Source organism: Lichenostomus cassidix, chromosome 28 (assembly GCF_008360975.1).
Source record: "Lichenostomus cassidix isolate B80296 chromosome 28, HeHo_3.0, whole genome shotgun sequence".
In the NCBI taxonomy this organism is placed as follows: Eukaryota; Metazoa; Chordata; class Aves; order Passeriformes; family Meliphagidae; genus Lichenostomus; species Lichenostomus cassidix.
This window is the reverse complement of record NC_139508.1, coordinates 3,903,923-3,929,662: the sequence shown is the minus strand read 5'-3', so window position 1 is coordinate 3,929,662 and position 25,740 is coordinate 3,903,923. Positions and strand designations below refer to the sequence as shown.

The following is a 25,740-nucleotide window of genomic DNA, read 5'->3' as shown; positions in this document are numbered from 1 at the left end:
TTTTAGGGCACCATATAAGGTGGATAGATAAAAATAGTCTTTGCCGGCTTGCACCTAAATCCCAGTCGGCTGGGAGATCAATATATTTGTCAGCAGGGAAAGCATTCATGTAAGAACCCAGAGCTCAAGGCATTCACATGGCAGGAGCAGAGGATGGCAGGAATGCCAGGCCTGACTCTGCTCCTGGCCAGAGCTCAGCATCATGCTACAAACACCACCTCCTCTGCAGCCACGTGGAGGGCAGAGGGCTGGAGGACAGCACAGTGCTTGCAGGCACAGATCCCACCAAGCCAACTCACAGACAAGAAGAAAAAGGATTTGACTGAGCTCTCTTAATCCCTCTTTGATGGGAAAAATTCCCTTTGAGTTAGAGGATGGTGGTCATCAGGGTAACTGATGCTGTTCAAGGTTCCCTCCAAACAGAAATGAGAGATCCTCTTCCCGACCCTTACATCAGGAAAAGAGGGTATTCCTACAGCCAAGGAGACATTAAAGCCTCTTGCTGCCCTAGCACCTCCTCTTCCACACCCCACCCAACATGAGCAGTGGGTGTCCAGCTGCTTTGGGCCAATGCCGACAGGCAAGGGAGACCACCCAGCAGCAGCTGGAGCTCCAGGCAGTGAGATGTCTCCAGCCTCACACCTCCATTGTACTGTGTACATCAAACATCACTCACAGTCCCGCCGTACCTGCGCCTGCAGTCCACGGGTGACAAAGGGCTCTCCCAGCTGTGCCTCCGGGAGGTCGACATAGATCTCACCAGTGTGGGGAAAGAATCCTGGGCTTCCTGCAGGTCCAGCTCATTGTCTGCCTCTGCAGGACACTCAGAAGTGCTGGTGCCATCATCTGGCACCGCTGCACAGGAGCACAGGTGGCCTTTGTTCAGAAAACGACAGTCGGCCTCTCCATAACGTACCGAGCAGGAAACGGGATTGGAAAAAGCAACATCCACAGACAGTTTGCTCAGAGCTCTTGGTCTCTCTTCCAATGAGCGAAGGGCAGACGCAGTCTGGGATCCTTGTTCTGGCTGTGCTGCTGTGTCTGATTCTGCTTTGGCAGTTGGCAGGCTCTGGAGTCCCAGATCTTTGTAATACTCTGTGCCTTGGAGAGCAGAGTCTGAGAGGAGATCCTCCGTGCTGCTGTGCAAGTCTGCTGCTGGGACATCCAGCTCTGTGGAAGACGAGTCCTCCTGCAAGGGCAGCACAAATCCCATCTGAGAGCCTTGCGCTGTTGTGGTGCACCAATCCTGCAAAGGGGACACCTCCAGTGCAGAACTCATGATGCAGAGCAGGGCAAGTGACTTTCTGATAGTCACCGTCCCCTACTGCGCCTCACAGCCAGGCTTGCCCCAGCCCTGCCACCTCAGGGTCCCTCTGTGCCTTATTCCCCCGCAGCTTTGTGTTCCCACACAAAGGTACAATTTTTCCCAGCAGCAATATAACCTTGTATCTATTTCTCCACAGTCTAGATCAGTACTCATTTCCCCCATTCCTACTCCACCACAAACCCCTCTGGATATGGTGCTGACCGGGTGGTCTCTGTTTGCTGCCCCTGGCCTCTGCCTTGCACAGCAGCAGCAGCAGGAAAGAGGACACTTGCCTTCTCTTCAGCCATGCTGGTGCAGAAGGAATCATCCTCAGCGATCAGGGATGGAAGGAAGCTTTTGGGGGTGGGATATTCCAAGGCAGGGCTGCGGTGATCAGTGAATTCCTGTAAGCATGGCTTGCAGTCAGACCCTGCAACACAGAGAAGGTCACAACAGGTAACCAGACATCTGGGAGGGATGGAAAACCAGCTGCACACCCACAGGTGACATCAGGCAGCACTGAAATGCTCCACATGCTGTCTGCTCCTTCACAGACAGGCAATGCTGAGCACTCTCCAGACCACAGCAGCCTTGATCCTGTAGGAACCTGGTGCAGGGATTTCCTGCCACCAGAATCCTCATCCCTCAACAGAAACCTCATCCCTGCAGCATGTGCAAGGGCAGAGACCAGGCTTGCACGGTTCCAGCCAGACCCTCATAGATATCCTATGCTGCAGAGGCTTTTTCCACAGTAAAAGAATTAAGCACATTTTGATGTCTGTTATTGACATTATGGTCCTTTGAATCAGAAACCTAGGAATAAAAATACCCACAGTAATTTTATTTTCATCCAAAAGGAAGAAAGAACACAGCAGCAAATTGGGAGCAACACGGGAGGCAAATTGGAGGCACATTTCTGGCTCCAGAAAACACTGGATATACAGAACAATACTGGGAGCACAAAATTCTCCTGGTTTCAGGTCACTCCTGTGGATTTTCCCCAAGCAGGAGCATGAACCTGAGTGTGTGTACACCATCTGATAACTCACTGAGGAACAAAAACAAGGTCTGGATGTGTTTCGTGGTACAATAGATGGTCCGGCTGACTGAAGCACATTCCTATGGAGCGAGACACGCTAGAAGCCTTAGCCACAATCTCTGAACCATTGCATGACTCACAGAGACACACACAGCTGAGGCAAGGGGAAAAAAGCCAGGCTGTTGGCTGAAGCACTGTGGTGGATCTCTGAAGATGCAGAGAACAGCAGCAAGAGACTGTAAGCAGCCGTATCTATCTATCCAATGGGAAAAAACAGCAAGAAACTGCTAGAAACCCATCACACTCTGGGAAAGTCAAGCATAAAAGCATTGATAGGAGGAAGACATTGTTAAAAAACACACTCTTGGGAAGCTTGCATCCTGCTGTGGATTATAAAGCTACACAATTCAGCCAGGAATTGCATGGTGCCAACTAGAAAAAGGCAGCAAACGTGAGGGAGAGTGTGGAGGTTTGTTCCTTGGATCCCACTGCACACTGCAGATGCCAGATTTTCTGTTTAAGGAGCATTTGGTGTGTCCAAATGTCTGTGATGGTTTCAAGTGAAGGACTATAAATAATATAGAAAGAAAACACTCTGTGAAGGCACTATTTTAATTAGGAGGTTTCTAGCTATAAGACCAGGGAAAATTTGAAACAGGCTTTCCAGCAAGGCTGTAAAAATTACTTCACATGACATTTTTAATGAATAGACCAATTCTTGTGCAGGATGGCCCTGAGCCGCATCTGCAACTGGCAGAGATTTAGGGAGCTATTAAACATCACCTTTTGCTTTCCTCAGTGCACCTGGGTTCAGGTTTGCAATCAAAAATCAGCATTTTGAAGTGAATACACCCTTGAACCAGTGCAGGTTTTGGCATGAGCCTGTAGGAAACAGCAGCCAAAGCTCTCAGCGGGCAGTGAAAGCCACTGAAGCCCCCAAACAGGCTGGGATGAAGGCTAAGGTAGAATGAACCCAGGAAGAGCAACCAGGAGGTGGGGAGCATCCCAGGGAGACCAGGACAAATGCTGCTTCCCCTCATACAAGTCCAAGGAAGAAAGAAAAAGGAGATTCCCTGCTCTTGCCATCCCTTCAGCAGTGAACTACCCACAGGGAACGCAGCAAAGCCCTGGGAGGCAGCAGGAGCTGACAAGGGCTGTGGCCTGACAGAGGCCAGAGCCCTGGCCTGAAGGTTTAACTAAAACAAGGAGTTTTTTCCTCCCAAACACGGTCCAGCCATCCCGCCGAGGCTACTCTGGGCCTGCACCAGGCTCCTCACAGCCCTAAAGTGGATGCCTGGAACAGAGTCAGCTCCTCGGAGGCCTGGAAAATATTCCCTGTGCTCTGCCTGTGCCACGCAGGGCTCAGGATTTGGCCAAGGCATAGGCTGCAGTCAACAGACCCCATCCAGACCCACCAAAGGACTTAAATCCTCCTTGGAGGCTTCAGACACTCGGTTCAACACGCGATAAATCAGACGTGCAAGCGCGGGGTCGGGACAGCAGCACGCGGTGCACACAGGCGGCAGCCTGCATTGGGGACACCATTTTAGGCAATGTGTGAGCACCAGGCATGGCACTTCAGGGCTCCTGCTCCGGATGCTGGGCTGGCACCATGCATGGAGCAGCACTTGGGCAAGGGAATAATGGAGGCACTCGTGGGGATAAAAAACCTTCAGGTTGTGGGATGATGGGCAAGGAAGGACCAGCATGGACTGCACATAGGAGGGAGGCAGGACTGGGGGGCTGTGGACATCCCCAGATCAATGATCACGGTGGCCACCAATGTGTCAGCAAGTGTGGCAAGCTCTGGAGCCCCTTCAGTCTCCCACATTCTGCCCTCAAGCCCGTTTCGAAGGACCCAGTCTCCAGCATGGTGGCAAGGGGACAGGGAATCTCAGCCCCCCAGGCACTGGCAGCCAGCAGCAGTCACCTTTCCTCAGCTGAAGCTGGAGATGGGATAACAAAATGACACTTTCAAGAACAAATGCTGTTTGCTTTAGGAGAACATTAAGCAGATTAGGTATTGCAGTTGCTTAATTCATCTCTGGCTGGAAACCATAAAAGGTTATTGCTGCAGGGAGCAGCCTCCTCAGAGGAATTCCCAGGGCAGAGCTGGGGAGGAAGCATCCTGGCTGGGCTGGGATGGTTCCTGAACTTTGCCAGAGCTTCCCACGGGTGAAACATGATGACTCTGGACTGCTGCGTGGGGAGGAAGGAAGCAGTGACCAGCATCCACGGCATGTGACAGTCAGGGATGGTCTCAGGGGATTTGATGCTGTGGGGACAGTGGGATCAGCTGGCTGAGCTGCTCTGGCTCAAGGAAGAAGGCTTTATGCTGCTGTAAATGTGCCCAAGACCACTGGGATCCCAACAGAAATGTTCATAATTCCAGTTCAGACCTCCACTCAAACCCTCCCTCCTGTAACCAGCTCTGCTGATTTCCCTGGGACAGGCCTGTTACTGCAGCTGCGCCCACAAGTGTCACAGCAGGTCACAGCAGGTGACAGCACTGGAGCAGCCAGCACTGGAACAATCCCTGCCAGCAGTGTCCCATGCTCACCTGCCTGTCCCTTGGCTTGGTGCAGGATGTTGCATGTCCCCGAATGACCCTGGAACCAGACTGGCGCTGGGAGGGGACATGTCAGAGGAAACATGGATGTGAGCTCTGGCCACACCAGTCACATCCTCCAACATCAAACACTGTCTGCATTCCCACTGGGGAAAGACCACACCAAATGTGGCAGGACAAAGGCACTGGGCAGTTCTGCCCTGTGAAACAATGCCAGGAGGAAGGAAAGATGGAAATGTCTGGGCATTTCCCAGCAGTCAGGGATAGAGACTGTTGGGAAACCATGAAGAGCATCACGGGGCAAGAAACAAAAATAATTCCATCTCCTGCTGACCCACCACTGCCCTGCTGGCCCTGCACTAGCTGCCCTTCACACATCCTGTGGCAGGGTGTCTGAAGCTATAGGGAAAAACCTCTGGAAAACAAGTGCTGAACTCCCCGTGCCAAGACCAGCTCAAGTGCAGTCCCTGGCCTGCTCTGGGCCCCTCATGGCCAGAGTTGGCAGCAGTGGTGATTGGCTCTGGGCAGGAGCAGGGGAAGATAAGCTGTCCCACACTGTAACACACTGCACAGAGCTGCTGCCTTATCACCACGCCTGGGGCTGGGCTTTTGGGCACAGAGGACAGAGGAGCAGGGAGCCAGGACTGTTCTCTACACTCTCTCAGCTGAAGGGTCTCAGCAGGGCTGAGGGGGATTTGCAGCCCCTCTGATTCCCTCCAAGTCACTCTGCAGCTTCCTGCAGTGGCTCTGTGGGGCACTGAGGTACAGCTCGTGTAGACCAGCGAGAGCCACACTACAGAATGCCAGCATGGGAGAGGGGCTGAGTGAGACCCCAGTGTGTCCTGCCCAAGCATGAGCCCCAATGGGACAAACTGCTCTGCAAGCACCTGTTAAAGGGAGCTGGCTGTACCCAGGCCCCCTCCAAAGCAGTCAGTGCTTGGGAGCACCGTAAGGCTGATTCATTTCTCAGAGAGATCAGCCCACCTGAGCCATCCCAACAAACCCATAACTACCCCATCAGGCAGGGGGGAGGCTGGAGCTGGGGCCTGGAGGGGCTGCCTGAGGCTCACCACACATCAGAGCCTCCAGGATCCTGCCTCCTGCTCTGAAATAGCCTTTCCTCAATTACTCCGTTAGGATCTTGGTCTGCTGTACATCCAGTCCAGCAGAGAACTGTGAGTGGGTGGAGAATAATGAAGGAGAAAGAGTAGCAGGAGCTCTAATGCTGCAGGTAAAGGTCCCCAAAAGCATCAGCCTGAAGGCAGCGTTTGCACACAAGGACAGCAGTGTCTGGCTCCTCTGGGACTGCAAATGTCCTGCTTCCCAGGGCTCTCACTTCCCTCCTTCCAAGTCACGACACCACTTGCAGAAATGAGGCCAGTTCACACCAATTGCTGCCATTTCCCACCCCTGCTGCTGGACACAGGGAAGCCCAGCCAGGGCCACCCAAACCGCCTGGGCTCTGGACATGGGGGCTCTGCTCTCCAGCCCTCATTGAAAGACAGGAGAAATCTTTTCCTCCACATCTGCTCAAACACCGAACTCTGGCAAGGCAGCGTGCATAGACAGCTGTCCGCAGGCACTGGGACCTCCAGCTCTCTGCCAGCCAAGAAACAAACTTATTACAAAACCAGAAAGCTGACATTTAACCCATTAGCCAGCTCCTGGAGGCAATTATGTGCCTTGAAAAGAAGATTAAGTGGAAAGAAAAGCATTAACCAGCACTTAAGGCAGTGTCCCCTGCAGGGAGGAGCGTGGGGCACCTCAAAACCAGCTCTGCCTGGGGCCCCCGGGGTTCTTTGGTACCTGCTCAGTCCAGGGCAGGCTGTCCCTGCCACAGCCCAGCTCCCGCCACACGCTCAGCCCCCTCTCCCCACAGGCCATTACCTCGCTTAAAGGACCATCTCTTCTTCCAGCGCTTGGAAAATGATGGCCAGGAGTGGTTGAGCAGCGAGTCTGACATTGGGGAGCCCCGGGCAAGGTCCAGCCCCGAGCAGGAGACGCCAGCACGGAGCACGGCAGAGCTCAGCGCGGTCTAAGGCAGCGCTGCAGGCTGCAGCCCAGGGGCTGCCAAGGGGGGAGTGGAGAAGCCAAGTGTTTTGTCAGAAGTATCAGCTGATGGAAGCTGTAGCCAGAGAGAAATTCCTGGTCCCTGGCGTTCCCACCTGTGTGACAGGTCAGTGACTTCCTACAGCTGGGCCTGGGGATTAGTGGCCTCGGAGCACACACAGCCCCTGAGTGCTGCTCCAAGTTTGCAGGCAGAAACAGAAAACAAGCTGTTAACACTCCACAGCCCCCTTCCCTCTGCCAAAGCCTCCCGGCTCCATTCAGAGCCGTGAATGTGACAAACCATCACCTTTCAGGCACTTCAGCAGGAGCACGACCTTCACCTGGGTAAGTGTCACCTTCACCTTCAGTGAAGGGTCAGAACTGATACTTACAAGGACTGGTGTCTTAACAAGACATTTATGAAGGCTCAATATTTACACTTTTTTCTCATTTTCAAGTGCTGTGGCAGAGCCTCTGCAAGGGACTGCAAGAGACCCTGTCCCTCTGCACCATCAGCACCACCCTGCAGCTCAGAGCAGGTACCAGTCCCCTGGCAAGGCCCTTTCTCCAAGGCCTCAGCTCTCCCACACAGGGAGGCAGGTGAGAGCAATCTCAGCTAACTCCAAATGCCCCGAGAGACCCAACTCCCCACCCTCCAGTTGGCACCAACCCCACAGCCCAGACAGGCTCCAAACTTCACTCCCAACTGCTCAATAAGGCTGAAGATGCCAAGCTTTAACCCAGTGCAGCTGCTGGGCTCTGGGGCCAGACCAGAACTCCTCTTTGCTCTTTGTGGCCTCGCTGAGCAGAGCACAGCCAGTTTGGGAATAACCACAGGTACCTCCACGGCTTGGAGCCCAGGCTGGGCTGGTAGTACACAAAAGCAGGTGTGTCTCCTTGCCTGGCCACAAACCCCAGTGTCACCTGCCTAGTACAGCCCTGTCCACACCCCCTCTGTTTCCATCTCCCTGATGACACTGGGGATCAGCCCTGTAGTGGAATTTGGGGGTCCCAGGCATGGACCCTTCTTGTGCACGGCGCAAACCCAGCCGTGTGCAGTGCCAGGGTGGCTCTGCAAACATTCAGCTGTGGCACAGCAGCAGCAGAAGGCAAGAGCAGCACCCAAAGGGTGCCCAGCCAGCCCAACAGTGCCCCAGAGCCAGCCATGGGGACACCTGGGGGTTAACCCTGACCTCATCCTCTCCTCTTCACTCACAGCAGAGAAAAACCCCTTGAAGGCTGAGCCTCCCCAGCCCATGTTTTGCATTGAAGCTCGTGCAGGGGGAGGCTGCACCAAACCCAGCGCTGGAACTTTTGGCTTCAAGACAAGCTGCTTCCTCACAAGGCCTTGAGGAAGCTGAGTGACAACCCCACTGCTGTGGGATGGAGCTCGTGCAGAGAGCGACTTACCCTGAGGGCTGAAGGCATCTCTGTGGCAGGATCTTCGTGTACACTCAGATCTGACAGCCCTGGCTTCTTCTCCAGCCGCTGGAGCAAAGTGAGAAGCAAAGCCTCACTGGGGAAGCAGCAGCCATGAGGGTGGTTTGCTCACGGGGGCTGCTGGCCCAACCCTCTCACCGCTTCCCCTTTCCGACGGCACAAACAAACCCAGCTCTCCCATGCTGCAGTTCCCACCACAGTGGCCCCAGCGCTGCTCACTCCCACCCTCGCAGGGCTCTGGGCTCTGGGAGGCTCCAGCAGAGTCACCAGGGAGATTGTGGATCCTGAAACAGGCAGTGTAGGGGTCCTGGGAGCCCTGAAGTTGTGATGGCTGCGAGGAGCAGCTATTGCCACAACTGCTTCCTGTTCCCTTCAGAGAAAAACCGCTGTGTGTGCCCTGAAACCCTGCATGCCCAGCCCGTGGGCTCCTTGCACCACAGCTCCTTAGCCTCCTACTCAGGGCTCCTCTGAACGAGTCCCTGCTCTTTGCTATCATGGTTTGACCTCATGGAGCAACACCCACCCTGAAGCCCAGCAGGTCTGTCTTACACAGGGTGAAGTGACAGCAAAGCACAGAAAAGCCTGCACTGACCATATTTCCCCATAGAGGTGAGAGACAAAGACTTCAGCTCCAAGGCCAGTGGGGTGGTGCCTGTGCCTCTGCCCTGCCCTCGGCCCAACAGACAGAGCCCCTGGCATGGTCCAGGCTCAGGTTTGTCAGCCCAGCCATTCCCTCCTTCCCAACAAGCCCCGTGGGCTGATGCACACACACTCCTCATCCCAGAGCCCCGAGCACTCACCAGCCCCAGCCAAGCCCTAATCAGAACAAGAACCACTCACACTCCAATTACTCAGAGACCGCAGCTTTGGCAGCATTTAGAATAGCAATTACCCTGTGCTCCAGGAAACCACAAGAGCAAAGAGGAATTAAGGTTTAATTTCTCTGAAGTCCACAAGAGCTCAATTAGCATCAGAGATCAGGGCAGCTCCTAAACACCAGGCAGCTGCTCTGGCTGATGGGATGGTGAGTTGTCCTTGGCTCAGACGAGGAGGAGCTCTTTTCCCCCTGCCACGTGTCTGACACGGTTTGGGGGGTGCCAAAGCTGAGCTGTGCAGGCAGCCTGGAAGAGTGATGAGGGATAAAGGCACTCAGCAGCCTCCCCACAGCATCCCAGAGAGAGCCCAGTGGGAAGCAAACCTCCTGGGACAGCAAGTTCAAGTTTGGTGGCTTTGCTTATTTATGCATTTTAGGATCCCCAGAGAACAAACCAGTGCCAGAAGAAGCAACTCCAAAACATCTTAAAATACCAGTTTGTTTATGATCATTCTCAGAGTGAGAGAATTCTGGACAGGCTTAGGAAAAAAGGGCAATGATGAAGCCTTGAGTGCTGTGTCCAGCTGTGGGCCTCTCACCCCAAGAAAGACATTTGAGTCTAGAGTTTATAGATCTATGGCTTTTGGGTTTTTTCCATTCACACTATTTTCCAACTTACAAGGTACAGATTTAGTGCTTTCTCGGTGGCAAAGCAGCCTTCAGTGCTGCACAGACAGCAGACACAAAATGAACAGTTATTCTTGGATAATTTATTCAGAATTTTAATATAAACAGTTAATTGTTCAATATTCTGACACACAGCAAGATTTTTTTTACTATTCAAAGATTTTCTGTACATGTCACTGCTTGGCTCTTAGATATGAAAACATTGAAAAAATAAATCAAGGGGGAAGGTTTTCCTATGTTTTTTCCTCCTTTTAAAAAAATCATGGCACATTTGATCCTTTATTTCAAACGAGAGGTATCTGCAGTACTATTTGTATTCTGGAACCTTAGATATGCAGAGGGAAAGGTGGGAGCAGCAAGAATGAACTGGGAAAAAAAATAAAAACTCCAAGACTTCACAGAACATCACTTAACATGTAACTTAAACTGTCTGTGGTTTACTTAAGTGAAGCAGAGAGCACTTGGGCTGTGTTGGATGAAGGTGATGTTCAGTTCCCCCATCCAGGAGGGTCCTCAAACACAAACCAGTTTTGATTCTCCCAAGAATAAAATCATTCCCCAAACCAAAGCAAAAGGTAATGCTTTTCCTGCTTAAGTAACACTCTACCTTTGCAGATCTAGAAGTGGCCTTTCTAAAATTCTCCATCAGTTTTCATGGGACTCAGTTATGGGAAGTGGGGATGGTGGAAGTGTTGGGATGCTGCTGGGAGAGTCTGGATTGACAGAGCTTTGGTGTTGAGTCCAGCTTGGAGCTCTCAGGTAAAGAGTCCTCAGCTCAGGACTTATTGGTGCTGCTGGGACTGAATAGGGGCTGGGGTTCAGCCCACATTTAACCTCCTCTGATGGCTCCTTTTTAGCTGCCAGGACTATTCCAGGTCCTCCCAGCCACCAGACCCTGTTCCCTGTTCCTTTCTGGGCTGAGAAAACAGACTATTTATTACCACCAGTTGGAACACTGGAGTGGGAACAAAAACCACTACCAGGAACAGCATTTCTGGCTGATTGCAAATCTGTAGGCAAAAAAATAACAACACCATAGGAGTTAATACTAACTTTATTATACAATATTTAAAAAGTCATTTCTCTACCTGTCCCCTTACAGCTTGCATTGTGCTGCAGTGAATTTGCCCAAACTGCAAGAATAAGTGCTTCCTTCTGAGAAGGACAAGCAAATTCATTTTAAAAAGAAATACACATTTAATGACAGCAGATTTGCTAAAAACGGTAGCTTTAGAGTTGCTTTTCAACAGTCAGGTTCCTCCAAAAGTCAACTGAATGATTGGCTTCACTCTTGTGATGCTCCTAACGAGGCTGAACACATCAAGGCCTTACACCAACACTCACGGACAGAATCCAAGCAGAGGGAACACAGAGCCAAGCAGAAGGTAATAAAAAGGCCAAATTCCATTAAGTTCATACAAATACCAAACTAATCTTATGTTGAATTTCACGAAGTAACTATTTCTTGATTCCAACCCGTTCAGCAGTTCCTTTCCCTGGACCACAGGACACTACAAAGGGCGGCAGGGCTGGGGTTCCTGCAAGTCCCCAGCTCCCAGAGGATCACAGGGTTCATCTGCAGTTCTGTGCTCCCTCCAGGCTCTGAGCCAACCCCACATGGATCACGGGAGCACCTGGCACAGCCTTGACAGTAAGGTTTTATGGCACAAAGATATTTTACGTTCTGGCTTGTAAAACAAGGTTCCAGTCTTGGTAGCAGGAAGGGCCTGGGACACCTCAGGCTCCATCTTCGTGTCACAGTGGCATTAAGAGGGAACTCTGCCTCCCTCCCTCCTCTGAAGCAGAGGCTCAGCACCCTTCTCGCTCCTGTCATTTCCTATTTGCCTTCAGCACAGTCAGCTCAGTAACACAAGAAGCGACTTTGAGATTTGTTTTTTTTTTCCAAAGAGATACCAACACTATATGCAACAGACTAAAATGAAGCAAAGTGTCCCATCGCTATAATACAAATTTAGGAGGAAAGAGATAAACTACCCATAAATTAAGAGTACCCTTTAGCAACCTAAAAGCAGCCTCTTCATACCCACACAGCTGCTTTACGATCATCGCTGCAGCATGGTCTAGTTCCCATCACCTTTCCCAACCCAGTGCTGGCACTGAGTTGATGTCTGAGCTCTTCTATTTTACAACACAATAGAGTATTTACAAGCAGCCAAGACAGACACGTTCCTACCCCAGCAGCCAAGCTTTGCGGCGCTGCACTGGCCAGCCAGAGAAGTTCCAGATTGGCAAGAGCCGTTCGGGAAGTGGCAATTGAGTTTAATGTGGAAACCTTTCTGAGAAACCTCTCCAGCCTCGCACTTCAGACATTTTCTCATTGAAAGCTCAGCACAGCTCAGCTTCTTGTTCCTCCAGATTCTCCAGAGTGAATTTCTGGCTACGTGGTGGTGCCAGAGTGTGCCCAGGAGGCTCCAGCTGCTCCTGGATGGGCTGAGAGGTATGTCCTGCTGCCCTGTGCTGCCAGTGGAGCGTTCTCTGTCCACAAAGGGCAGGAGCCAGCCCTCCAACTAATGCAAGGAAGGAAAGAGCTTCCCACTGCTGGCTGCCCTCCTCCAGCCATCCCACCTGCTCTCCTGCACCAGCATTTGGCTCCTCCTGAGCAATAGTAGCAGTGAGTGTTGTGCTTCCACTGCAGCTGGAGAATTCAGCCCCATAAGGATCTGGCCAGAGAAAAGAGCAGCAGCTCCCTCAAGGAAGGCTCAGCACATCACCTCTGCCCAGGCTGGGGTCCCTGGCTGCACGCCAGAGGTTTCATTAGCACTTGAGTCTCCACTTGTGCACAGCCCTCGTGTCTCCGAGCAGGAATCAGTGAGATCCAAGTGAGGCATTCGGGCATCCCCAGGGCGAGCATCTTCCAGCAGCAGAGACCAAAGTGTCGGCTGTGAGCCAAGGAAGGATTTTCCAGCAGTGGGAGCTGGGCTTTGCGGGTGATGTTCATTTATTCTTCCTAATTCTACAGCTGAGTGTGATCTGGAACAGCCATGAGCAGCAACCACTAGTGTTATTTGTTTTACAGAGGAGAAACACGACAGCCTCACCACTGGTAGCACACGCCTTTCCTCACCCTGGGCACAAGGGAGGAAGGATGAGCAGAGCAATCTTCACACACAGTGCTGGGTACAAACAGCTGCTCTGTTCGGTGCAGAGTGCAGGTGACACTATGAGCCATGGATGGACTGCCTGGCCATGGAGCAGCAAGGCTCCCTGGCTGGGCCATCCGAGTGATGCAAACCATGTGTACTCACAGGGCCAACCAGTATCAACCACAGGGGAAAGCCAGACCCAATACGAGGTTCCAATGTTCCTTCAGCTAAAAGATCTTCTATTTCCACAGTTCTGGTCGCTGCCATTGGAAATGTTATCAAAGCAAGGGTGTGCTGGGAAGGGATTGTTTCAGGAGGTCACTGGCAGGACCTGGGGTCACCTGTGCACAGCAAGAAGAGCAGTGACCAGGACACCCCAATCCCTGCTCCATGCTGGCACAAGCTGCTCCAGGAGGAAGCAGCCTGCTCCTTTTAGGTCATGAGTTCACTGAAGTCCAAACATTTAAATGGCTTTTTTGTTTTTTTTTTTCTTTTAAATAAATCACAACAGAACTAAGGGATGAGATCAGATCCAAATTTGTAAATGGGTTCATTGGCCACTACTGTTCAGATTAGGGATCAACAGTGACAAGCCATTCTCCTTCCCATTCCCTTCATGAATGGTCCCTGGTATTGGAATCAGCTGATACTGATTTTCCCTGATCCACAATAGGTCCAGACCAGAATATTTAAACAGGTTTAGAGGTGCGTAGTATTAAAAAATATCCTTAAGAAACACTGAGGTAGACTGCACCAGAACAGGACAAAAATAATCCTACCACATCCACCTGCCAAGATTTTACGGATACAAATTTACATGTTCTGTGTGTTTAAGAAAACAAATTGTTTGTTGCTTTTTTTTTTTACAGTGTTTTATATATTAAAATAAATAAAAAAATTCTAATAAGAAAAACTTCTCTTCCTTAGAAAAGTGTGAGAATATGTCTTCTTTCCTGCAGTGTAGTATAGAGCTGCTAAACAGTTACAACTTTGTAAAGCAGAAGAAATGTAAACGAGGCCTTTTGAAATCCAAAGGTTCTCACCCATGTCTGGACTGTGTTTTCCACCCAAATTTGTGGAGCAGCCTGTACCCTCCACCTGGGCTGAACCACCCAGCCTCCAGCAGCAAAGGGCTTGACAGCTCCTGGTGCTGCCCAGAGTCTGCTGTCCCCCCTTTTATGGCTCTGGCAGTGCTGTTTTGGCCAGAAGCAGCTGGGGAAGAGGTTCCAGACCCAGCTGCACCCATGGGTGTGGGCTGGGAGAGTTCTTCCCTACAGCTCCAGCCTCTCTCCTTCGCTCACAGCAGCAGCACTGCCCAGGCTGGGACCACAGAGCAGTTCCTGCTCTCCCCAGGCAGGACACCTCTTCTGCTGGCAGAGAGCACAAAACACATCTTCTCCAGGAGGAGAAGTGAAGGACTGAGCATCTCTCCCTGCTTTTCCAGCACCTCCTGCATGAGCTGGGCCTGCGACATCCATCATGTTCCTTTCCTGCTCCCGCGCTGCTCCCGCCAGCTCTCTCCCTCCAGACACAATTCAGTTTCACCATTACTCTAACACAGGCTGCCAATCAGCTCTGTCCTTGCAAACAGCAGCACAACAAAGCACAGTCCTGACGGCCAGAGCTGCCATCCCGACGAGCCCAACACTGCCCAACATCCTGGGAATTCTGCAGCCGGAATCTCAGGGGAACCAAGGCTGGATGTGGGAGCAGCAGGCAGGCAGCAAACCATGGTCATCTCCAGCGTGCAGAGCCCAGAGGTTTGTGCTCCAGTGTCCCTTGCTCAGCTCCAGGTTGTGCTTGTCCTCTCTGCGGCACAGAAGGCAAAGCGAGGGACACGGCGGTGAAGGAGGAGCAGAACTCGAGGCCAGGATGTTCTGTGTCCTTCAGCTCCCAGCAGCCAAGATGGGGCTTCGACTGGAGCCAGCTGACTGTGTTGTATAAATCATGAAAGTGTTACAAAGCCTTGTCAAGCATGAACTGAACGTGTGCTTCATCGCTCCTGCAAGGCTAAAATTAGTTCGCTCTGAAATCTTTGGACCACTTTAAGACCAAACAATCCCCCAAAACTTTCCCCGCCCCAAAAGGATCATAAACAGTCAATAATTTATATGAAGTTAAAATTTAAACTAAAGACATCTTTAAATATGTTACAACAAACAATATATATACTCAATGCTGTAAGGACAGAAAACTCCGTGTCTCAGGTCAGGGGACTCCTACTTCGTTTGGTCTTAAAAGTACCCACAAATCTCAGATTTTCTGCTCATTTAGCTCCCAGCACGTTTTCCTCATTTTTAATGAGAGAAAACCTGCTCCCAAGAGTCCTCAGTATAAAAATAATCTGTTTAGGATTCAGTCCCTCCAAGGAAACAGGGAAAAAAGATAAGTACACACTTCCAAGAAGAGGAAAGCTCCTGTGAGAACATAGAATCATAGAATATGCTGAATTGGAAGGGACCCACCAGGATCATCGAGTCCAACCCCTGGCCCTGTGCAGGACACCCCGAGAATCCCACCATGTGCCTGGGAGAGCTGTAAGTTGTGTACAAAACCAGAAGTGTCTCTTTAGCTATGGGTCACACCCCACATGTTGATACTGCACACACGCACACACACGCCCACGCACGCACCCCTGGGGTTTCACCCCTTGAAAAAAAGTATGAAAGCAGCAGCTATTGGTCAATCTGAGGATCTGGCACGTCCGACTGATGTGTTGAATCCTTCAGCTGTAGTGGAGAGCCTGCCTGAAAGCCTGGAATTCTACTGGAAATGCTCTTGTTCCGCAGCTCAGACACCAGAGGACTTCACGTCTTCTGTTGGCAAACGCGGATGCTTCTCCTTCAGTTGAACTCACACGGTCGCTTCCTGTTGTGAAACCATGGTTACAGAAGGGACAGCAGCCATGGAAACCTCTTCCATTTATGTTCACAGATAAGTCCACTGACAACCAGTCAACTTGGCAAAAAAAAAAAAAAATCGTAAGATGATTAAAAATCTGACGAGTTTGTAGATGTGTGTCATACACTGTGGCAGCAATAACAAGAGTCCTGAGATTTGTGGAGGGGGGAAAAAGCAGACACAACCCTTGGGCCAAACAGGAAGTGTTAGGAGGGACTTGACCTGGGCATGGAGAGAATCCGCCCATTTTTCTTGCCACCGTTCATGTGAGTGTAAGGGATGTGCTCCTCGTAGTTCCCCTTGAGGGCCATGGAGGGGCCATTGTCCCTCCCCAGAGCTTTGTCCCTCTGTGAGTACGAGGAGGGGTCCAGGGGAATGCTCTCCATGTTCTCGAAGTCCATCTCGTACTCCTCCGTCTCCAGAGGTTTGTTCTCCTCGCTGTAGAAGAAGGAGACCTCGTGGAAGCTGGGGTGCAAATCCTCCTTCAGCATCTCGATGATCTCGATGAAGGTGGGGCGCATCTTGGGATTGTACTGCCAGCACATCTGCATCAGGCTGTGCCTGGGGCAGGACAGAGCAGAGTCAGGGCAGGAGGAACAATTCCAGGTGCAGCCCAAGGCTGGCACCCGTGTCAGACCTCCCACAGCCCACACTGCACCCCTGACACCCCAGGTTGTTTGCTCTCTTTCCAGCCTCCGCATTTGCCTGTAGATCCTGACACTCCTTTTTCTCTATTTCTGTCTAGATGAAAAATTCCTTCCAATTCCTTCAATTGTTCTTAACTTGGCTCCCGAAGGAAGCAGGGCTGTGGTTCACAGACTCTGTGTGTGTGCACATGCACTTACAGCCAGGTCATCATTTTTTAATTAATTCCCTTTTAATTTTAACTCAGCCTGAAAGATAACAAAGCTCCCAAAACTTCAAGGAAAATGGGAGGCTGGGCAGGGGGCAGAGGTCCTGTAAACATCCCACCCAAAAGAAAGGCTGCAGCAAGAGGTCACATGTTATCAGACACCATGGAGAAAGAACTTACAAACACAAATAGAGTTCCAAACTGGAGTTTGTAACTGGCCATCAGACAAATGTCCAGCACAGCAGGCTTTTTTCATAGGGATACTCACAAAACATGTTTATTTTATGACTCTGAAAGTGCTGTTTTGGCCAGGAGCAGCAGGGGGAAGAGGCTACCAGAACCAGAGAGTTACCATCTGTGCTCCCTTTTCCAGCCAGAGCTCTTTTCCCTCACAACTGCTCCAGTGTGACTCCTCAGACAGAATCCCAGGATCATGGAGGTTGGAAAAGATCAAGATCACTGAGTCCAACCTTTGACCAATCCCCACCTTGTCACCCAGGCGAGAGCACCAAGTGCCACCTCCAGGGATGGGGACTCCAAACCTCCCTGGCAGGCCCTTCTCTGGATCCCTAAGGATGCTTTGGTGGAATTTCTGTTTAGGGAGTGCTGCTTTACTAAAGCCTGTTTTGCTCTTCCGCAATCAAGGAAGGGTTCAGAGGTGCCACAGGTCAGGCAACTTTGTTGGCTGCACTGAGTGCAGCTGGGCTGGTTGTCCCTGCTCCCCCACTTACAGCCTCTCTGGGCAGTTGTCCGGCTGATCCAGGTATCCTCCATCCATGACAAACTTTAGCACCTGTTCGTTGGAGAGTCCCTGGTATGGCTGCTCTGCCAAGCTGCTTATTTCCCAAAGGACAACACCAAATGACCTGAGGGAGAGAGAAGACTCCTGGTGAGAACAAAACATCCTGGAGCCCTCCCAGTGACAGGGCTATTTTGGAAAACACACACTTCAAAAGAGCACGGCTGTATTTTTATGGAAGTGTTTCAAAACAACGGCTTTGTTTTGTCTGTGCTCTCAACAAGTCAGTTTAAAGGATGTGTGCTAAAACAAGGAGCTCCTGAGCTGGAATCCATCTGGGATTGCAGAGCACAACTCACCACACGTCGGAATACGTGGTGAACACGCCGTCCTTCAGCGACTCCGGGGCCATCCAGCGCACAGGCAGCAGCCCTTTGCCTCCCTTGCGGTAATAATCTGTCTCGTAGATGTCCCTGGTCATCCCAAAGTCTGAGGAAAGCAATTGGGATGAGTTAAATGTCTCTCCCTCCATCCTGCTTTTCCTGTGCAACATCTCCAGATGGATGTTGCCTTCCCCCCAGTGCCAAAGCCCAGCCTGCAGTCATCTGTCACCTCGTGATTAATGTTAAAAACATTGCTCTTTTCCTGCATTTTTTCTCCAGAGCCACAACAGAGACTCCAGAGTTAAATTTTTTGGTGACAGCTTCTATTCTAAACATTATTTTATTCATCCTCTGTAAGTAAAACAGAGCTCCCTTTGCCTGAAATCCCACTGCCTTGGCTTTAACTCCAGAGAGCTCTGAAAAATCACCACACTGTGGGGTTTCAGGTTATTTTTAAATGTTGTATTTACTTATTTCTGAAAGGGTTTGGGTTAAAAACTGGGTTAAATTGCTTTTAAAAGCCACCTGACCCAACAACAGGATTATCAGCACTGGCTTTGTTGGGTTTTACAACCTTCTTTGTCCTAATTCTCATGGAAGCAAAGACCAGTGAGACAAACAGGTAGTTTAGGCTGGAAAGGCAACGAACTTTTAGGACAGAGGTTTGGGAATAGAGAAGGTGAGAAAAGCTGCTCTGGTTCTACAGGAGATACTGTTCTCACTGAAGTCCATACTGTCACAGAGAAGAAATAGAGAGAAGTGCTGCCATTTTCCAAAGGCAGACAGTGAGACTCTCCTGTGTTTGACACATTGGTTTCACCTCTTTAACTTTACAACAAACACAACACACAGAATCATCTCTGATCACAGAAAGGCCTGGGTTGGAAGGGACCTGAGGGATCATTTTCTGCTCTGGCAGTGCTCACCCCCGATTTTCACAGTGAAGTCCTCTGCCACCATGCAGTTCCGAGCCGCCAGGTCCCTGTGCACGAACTTCTTGGCGTTCAGGTAGGCCATGCCATCAGCAATCTCTGCTGCCATCTGGATCATCTCCCTCAGCGTGGGCGGCGGCCGCCCGGGGTTATTCTGCAGTGACAAATCACACAGGCATAGAATGGCTTGGGCTGCAAGTGACCATGGGCAGTGACACCTCCCAGCCTGGCCTTGGACACTTCCAGGGATGGAGCAGCCACAGCTCCTCTGGGCAACCTCTGTGCCTCCCACCTCACAGCGAAGAATTTCTTCCCAATAGTCAATCAAATCTACTGTCTTTCAGCTTAAAGCCATTAAATAGAGAAGCATTATACCCCAAATCAAGTCACTCTGTTACACAACACCCTCTCTCTTGCCTTTACCTCAGCTTCAGGTCTCAAAGAGCGGAGGTAACTTTTCAGATCCCCATGTGCCATCAGCTCCATGACCACCAGAGTTGGCTGTCCCTTGGAAACAACCCCGAGGAGGCGAACCTGGAAAACGAGTGAGAAATTCCCTCCAGACTGTGTCCAAACAGAGCGGGCAAAGCCAGCAACCCCTGAAACAGAGCTGAGAAGAGCTCCACAAAGCCTTGTCAGGCTGAGAGCTTTAGAAAGAGCAGGAGTGGAATGACATGGGCAGAAGGGGTTCTGTGGAATCCAGCAAGGAAAGATCCCAGCTCTGATGGATCTGCTGCTTCAGTGAGCTGAGGGCTGGGCTCTGGAGGCACTGAAGAGCTGAGCTGCGTGCTGAGGCACCCAGCACTTACCACATGATGGCAGCTGAAGCCTTTCATGACAGAGGCCTCGTTGAGGAACTCGATGCGCTCTCTCAGGCTGGCAGACTCGTTCACTGTTTTCACAGCCACGCGTGTCTCGGGCTCTCCCTTCACGATGTCCTTGGCGATGCCCTCGTACACCATCCCGAAGGAGCCTTGCCCCAGCTCCCTCAGCAGGGTGATCTTGTCCCGTGGCACCTCCCATTCATCAGGGACATACACTGTGGGGAGAGGGGAACAGTTCTGAGCTCAGGGAGTGCCTTGGGAAAGTTGCTCCTGCAGCAGCCTGGGTTAGCACTGCCACAGGGCACCCTGGGGATCAGTTCTACAAAAGGATCAGGAAACTCCACAAAGACAATTCCAACCCCATCCTGCTGCACTGACTGAATAATTCCAAGAAATAAGCCCTAGTTGCTCTCACCATCACTGGCACTGATGTACTCGGGGTTGGAGGATGCATACAGGGGTCCTGTTGGTCCTTCGGTTTGTCTGGAAGAGAAACCAAACAAATTCCTCAGCATATTTGCAGTTTTTGAGGTGAGGGCAGTTTGATTAATCCCCAAGGCATGCAGCAAATAAACTGTCCCCATAAGGCACAAACTATTTCCTCCACTTCAATTAATGCTGCAATTGCTACGGAAATTAGAAACTAAACAAAAACTAAACAAAAACTGACTCCCAACAAAGCAACAGAACTTTTGGTTATAAGTTTTGGATATAAGTTTTGGATATAAGTTTCTGGTGAAAACAAGACAAAATTGCACTCACCTCTTTTTCACAAGCACATAAGCAGCTCCAATAATTCCAGCAATTATTATGGCAAAAATAATTGGAACAATGATAACAGCAATATTTGGCTGAGCATTCACTAGGAGAGAAAGAGAGAGTTGGAGGTATTATACAGGTCCAAAACCTAAATTTTTTCCTCAATAAAGTCTCCCCCTTCATTAAATTGAAACAAACACAAAACTAGAGGCTATCTCAGATACAGAATGTGGGGCTGGTCAGAGTGAGGACTCATTAAGAAAAGCTCTGTGTTTCCAAGTGATTTCAGGTTCTTGAGAGCAGATGGATTTGGTAAATATTTAATGACTCCCTGTGGCTCTCTGTGCACTGCTTGCTGCACTCCATCCTCCAAAACTAACCCGAGTTTCTGTCAAGAATTAAATATCAAAAATAAAATGAACTCACAGTAATCAGCCACGTAAAAATAGGTGGGTTCTGTCCAGGAGCCATTCCCAGCCAGGGAGGTGGCTCTGATCCGCACGCTGTAGTTCCCAGGCTGCAGCCCCCGCAGCTTGCAGCCGTTCTCGCTGGCAAAGTGCTTGCGGGACACGCAGAAATGGCCTTCCTGTGGGGACAGGGGCTGTGTCAGGCTCCTCCTGCAGCACCCAGGGCTCCCTCAGAGCTCTCTGGGGCTCCTGCAGCACCCAGAGCTCACCAAGAGCTCCGTGGGACTCCTGCAGCACCCAGATCCTGGAGCTCCTGCAGCACCCAGAGCTCTCTGCCAGCTCCCTGGGGCTCCTGCAGCACCTCCCCAGCTGGCAAACACACCCAAGAGCTCTCAGTCTAGTGGTTTGTGCTGGGGTTGTGTTTTCCAGGGCAGTAGTTCAGATTACAGAGAGCAAATACCATGTGCTGTCCTGGTCCTCAGCCCTGACACTGAGCCTGCATTGGTGAGTGCCACTGTACCCCTGGCACTGACACCAGCTCTGTCCCCATGGCACTGACACCAGCTCTGTCCCCCTGGCACTGACACCAGCTCTGTCCCCATGAGCTCCTGGGCTGCTCAATGCCTTCCTAGTTCCTCTAAGCAACTTAAATGTCACAGAATCACAGAAACATCAAGCTTGGAAGAGACCTTGAGGATCATCAAGTCCCACCATCAACCTAGCACCACCACCACCAGCCCTAAAATGTGTCCCCAAGTGCCACATTCAGACACCTCCTGAACACTTCAGAGGTGGTGACTCCAACACCTCCTCGGGCAACTTATTCCAATGCCTGAGCACTCCTGCAAGGAATTTTTTTTTCTGATATCTAATCTGAACCTCCCTGTTGCAACTTAAGGCCATTTCATCTTGTCCTTTCATCTGAGGCACAGCAATGAGTGGTTTTTGTCCTTCTGTGAAGTAACATTTCTAAAACAGCTCCATGCAGAAAGTTGGCAAATCAGCCAAACTTGCTGGGCAAACAGGCACCACAGAGACAGATTATTTCCTGATGTCATCCCAGGCTTCCAGAGGAGACAAATTCACCAGTGAAGTTTCATATTCCATTGGTTCCCTCACCAGGAAGCTCCACTAGACAAACCCTACCCTTCTCCAAAGGTGCTGTGACAGCAGAACCTCTCACCTCTGTCTCCCCAAGCCGCCCGTAGTTCACCTCGTAGAGCACAATGAGGCCGTTGGGCTCCTTTGGCTCCTGCCACTTCAAATGCACTGTGTTCTTCTCCACCACCTCATGGGAAACAGGGCCAACGATGTCATCAGCCTTAGCTGGAACCAAGATTGTGATTAAGAATAGTTTAGTCTTGGGCAAAATTCACACCTGTGAATGATGCCTTAAGGATTTTAACTTTGATATTTTTCATGTATCTGTTATCCTGTAACTCTTTAGTGTATAACTCTGGACTCCATACAGGGTGCTAAGCTGCTGTGCTCTCATTTTTAGACAAAACAATTCCTCTCTAGGCCTGAAACTCAAGGACACCTTAGTGTCTCAGGCCCCAAGATATGTAAACAGCAGTGAACTGGGGGAGCAAACTTGGAGTAATTGACTTCATTACCTGAAGCTGTAATTGGAGGATTAAACTTCAATATACAAATGGACAATACTTATAAAGTATGAAAAACCTGTGAACTGTTGTCCATTTTGGGTGTAGCCTCTGGGTGGGCTGTGAGTGCCCTGAATGCACCTGAAGGCCTCCAATAAATATAACTGCTTTTTATTCTCTTAACCTTGTCTAGCCTCTGTTTTAAGTAAGCCCCTCCAGGCATCACCATTACCTCATCCACCCTCCCTTCCCACCAGGACATAAGGATTCCCTGGTTCTGTGTGCTGGCTCTGCTGGCTGCCATGGGAAAAGCAGGATTTTGGGAACAGCCACCAAGCCCAAGCAGGGCTCAGGCAGAGAGAGAGAATCACCTTCTGGCATGGTCCTGGCACTGACATAAGCTGCCACGCTGCAGCGAGACTCCTGGGCATCGTGGTTGCAGGCGTGCAGCTCGATGCGGTACCCCGTGAAATGCCGCAGCCCCGAGATCACCAGAGACTCCTTGGACAGCACCTTCTCAAAAGGTTTCTGCTCCTCTGCACCCTCAGGTGCTGCTGAGCTGTTGGGAGAGGTTGGGATGGTGGGGAACACCACGGTGGAGTTTGCCACGGAGCTGAGGTCTCTTCGTTTCCTCGATGGCCTGTTAAACAGCACAGGTCACCATGTTAATTGTTATATTCAGTGTCAACACATCCAGCTGGAAAGGAAGAGTTAAAATGGGAGAGCTCAGAGCACCACTGAAAACTCAAATTGAAGCCTGATATTTGCAATGCAACCAAGAAATTCAGGATATTTTTTTTTTCTTTTTTTTAAACCAAGCAACGTGTCTTTATAAAACTCTGTATCCCCAAGCCTCTCTCCCTGCACAACTGCACACAAAATATAAATAAACCAATCCAAGCCTCAGGTATTTGCTTGAGAATCCAAGTTCTTCTGGATCTCTCAGCTGAGTGTAACTTTGCCAGGTTGCCTCACAGATGCCTCGGGCAGGGTTGCAATGCTTTGGAGTTCAGCTCCAGAGCAGATGAGGTCACACTATGGCCTGACTCGGTGACCTCAGATGTGCCACATGTCCCAAGTGTCACCAACTTGCATTTAGAAAGCACAAAGCCACTCTCCCAGCTCACATTTGCCACTCTGAACCCTAAGGCCGAACCTTGATGGATACACAAAGCATTTTTAACCTTTTCCCAGGAGATCGAATCTATTAAGTCCTTTTCAAGGCATGCATTTAAAACTCATTATTCTGATTACATATTCATTGTGTGGTTTTGTTAACCAAATGTCGCTCCTCCAGTTATTGCATTTCAGTCTGAAAATCTGATTTTTTCACTTGTAAAGCCAGCACCAGCACTGTGACTGTGTCACCTACCCTGTCTGCACGTGAGTGCCACCAGCCAGCTTTAATGTCAGGTTTTATCAGCAAATAAACAGAATAAATTCAACAGAATTAAGAACCATGCAAAAATTGCATTTTCTTGGCAAAAAAGAAAAAAAAAAAAAGAAGATGGGATCAGTACCAAACCAAAAGTGCTCATTCTAACACTCTTATGTCCTGCCACACATTTGCCATGGGGAATTCCAGGTCGGGAACTAACCAAGGTGGTGAATCAGTAACAGTATTCAGTTACACAAAAGGAATTAATGCCAGTGGAAATCCAGACCATGTATTTTAAGGGGGTGATGATCTTTTTGTGTGTGTGCAAGTGTGTGCAGCTATTAAAGGGTACAAAGAGTGACCTGAACTGAACCCACACTCGAGGCATCTCCAGGCTCTAAAAATGTAACAAGCTGCTGAAGCAAATCTTTGCTGCTGAACTGAACTTTCCGCTGCCACCTCTGACCACCAGGCCATGATCAGCCCCAAACCCAGCAGAGACTGCTCTGGCAGGTCTCTGCCACCTTCCCAGCTTCCCTCTGCCTCCCCTGGTGCTGTTTCTCCTCCTACAGCAAATGCCACCAGCCAGAAAGCAGTTTGAGGTGTTCCCAAACTGAACACAACAAAACACAAATATTCAGAGTCATCATCACAGAATGGTTTGGGTTGGAAGGACCTTTAAGATCATCCCATTCCACCCCCATCCTTGGGCAGGGACACTTTCCACTGTCCCAGGTTGCTCCAAACCTGTCCAACCTGGCCTTGGACACTGCCAGGGATCCAGGGGCAGCCACAGCTACTCTGGGAAATCCATTCCAGCCCCTCACCACCCTCACAGGGAAGAATTCCTTCCCAAAGAATATTCATCCACCTTGATGACAAAATGGGATGACAAACAGCAGGTTCAGCAAAGCACATTCCAGTTTTAAGTTTTCTCTTTCTTAATTACTAATTAACTCCTTTTGGAGCTGCTGTTCCCTGAGCCTGTGTGGTGTTGTGAGCAGTGTCCCCTCAGGATGGGGCAGAGTTCAGGGACCCTGCTCTGGGTCATGCCACCTCCCTCCTTGGGAAGGATTCCTTATGGTCAAACAGAACTTGGTTTGCATAAAAGCAGAGCTACACTCTCTGTTTACCAAGTGTGAATTCAGCTGATCCTCGTGTTCAAGGGAATTTTGTTTTTCACAAGTAAAATAGTAATTTGACCACTGATGCAACACTGAGTGAAATGCAAGAATTCCTTCCTTCTCAAGTCACAGAAGGTTAAGAAAAGCTTTTGAAGCTGTAAATCCCCAGTCTTCCCATATGTATTATCCTGGATTTGCAGCAATTTTCTTGCCAAATTCTCTGTATTTTCAAACATCTGATTCTTCTCAGAGCTCTTCCAGTGTGATTTGCATTGGGGCCATCTCAGCAGCTCCAGTGAGTTCCCTGTGAAACTCTCAGGCCCAGGTTCCTCCTGCTCTCACAGATGACCAGGGGGTGTGAGGGGCTGCAAGTGACACCTCAGCACACACAGCACGGCCTGGGGGATTCCAAAATTGCCTTTGGTACCTCAAGCCAAGCTTTTTCCACATACCTGAAACTACCCCAGCTCAGCTCACCTGGCATCCCCTTTGCCAGCAAAAGCATTTTAGATTTGTCTAAATCAATGGAATTGGGAAATGCAGGGGAAACAACTACTTTTAATGTGAGTCATTCCTCAGATCCTGCTCCCCAAGGATATTGGGGATGGCACAAGTGTGTGTGACAGAGAGGACAGAGACAGAAAACTGGGACTGCTCCTGCTCCTGCTGCAGTGGTGATGGAGGGAATACAGGGACTGACATCCTGAACAGCAGCCATTGAGTTCCCCTCTGCCTCTCACGATGTTTTTTGACATTTTTTGCTGTTTTCCACAGAGTCATGGAGCAGGTGAGGCTGGAAGGCACCTCTGGGATTGTCTCATCTGAGCC

At 50.3% G+C, this 25,740-nt stretch overlaps 2 protein-coding genes across 4 annotated transcripts in view; both read right to left on the bottom strand.

Moving 5' to 3' along the window:
* Positions 1 to 8,708, bottom strand: part of ARHGEF18 (Rho/Rac guanine nucleotide exchange factor 18) — a 50,303-nt gene extending 41,595 nt beyond the window's left edge. For 2 of the 3 annotated variants that reach the window (XM_085040658.1, XM_085040659.1), the window contains exons 1-3: positions 6,802 to 6,954; positions 1,600 to 1,736; positions 690 to 1,189 (exon numbers count right to left, since the gene is read on the bottom strand). In XM_085040658.1, coding sequence (XP_084896784.1) covers positions 690 to 1,189; positions 1,600 to 1,736; positions 6,802 to 6,877 — 713 coding nt within the window. In that variant the 5' untranslated portion in view covers positions 6,878 to 6,954. Of the gene's footprint in view, positions 1 to 689; positions 1,190 to 1,599; positions 1,737 to 6,801; positions 6,955 to 8,373 lie in introns of those variants that run through there. The other variant, XM_085040660.1, reaches the window with a different exon arrangement.
* Positions 8,709 to 9,967: 1,259 nt separating this feature from the next.
* The window catches only part of INSR (insulin receptor), a 56,409-nt gene continuing 40,636 nt past the window's right edge, over positions 9,968 to 25,740 (bottom strand). The window contains exons 11-21 of the mRNA XM_085040661.1: positions 22,782 to 23,050; positions 21,990 to 22,132; positions 20,826 to 20,985; positions 20,403 to 20,502; positions 20,056 to 20,123; positions 19,626 to 19,855; positions 19,240 to 19,350; positions 18,811 to 18,970; positions 17,861 to 17,990; positions 17,494 to 17,628; positions 9,968 to 16,470 (exon numbers count right to left, since the gene is read on the bottom strand). Of these exons, the coding sequence (XP_084896787.1) occupies positions 16,116 to 16,470; positions 17,494 to 17,628; positions 17,861 to 17,990; positions 18,811 to 18,970; positions 19,240 to 19,350; positions 19,626 to 19,855; positions 20,056 to 20,123; positions 20,403 to 20,502; positions 20,826 to 20,985; positions 21,990 to 22,132; positions 22,782 to 23,050 (1,861 nt within the window). The 3' untranslated portion in view covers positions 9,968 to 16,115. The remainder of the gene's footprint in view (positions 16,471 to 17,493; positions 17,629 to 17,860; positions 17,991 to 18,810; positions 18,971 to 19,239; positions 19,351 to 19,625; positions 19,856 to 20,055; positions 20,124 to 20,402; positions 20,503 to 20,825; positions 20,986 to 21,989; positions 22,133 to 22,781; positions 23,051 to 25,740) is intronic.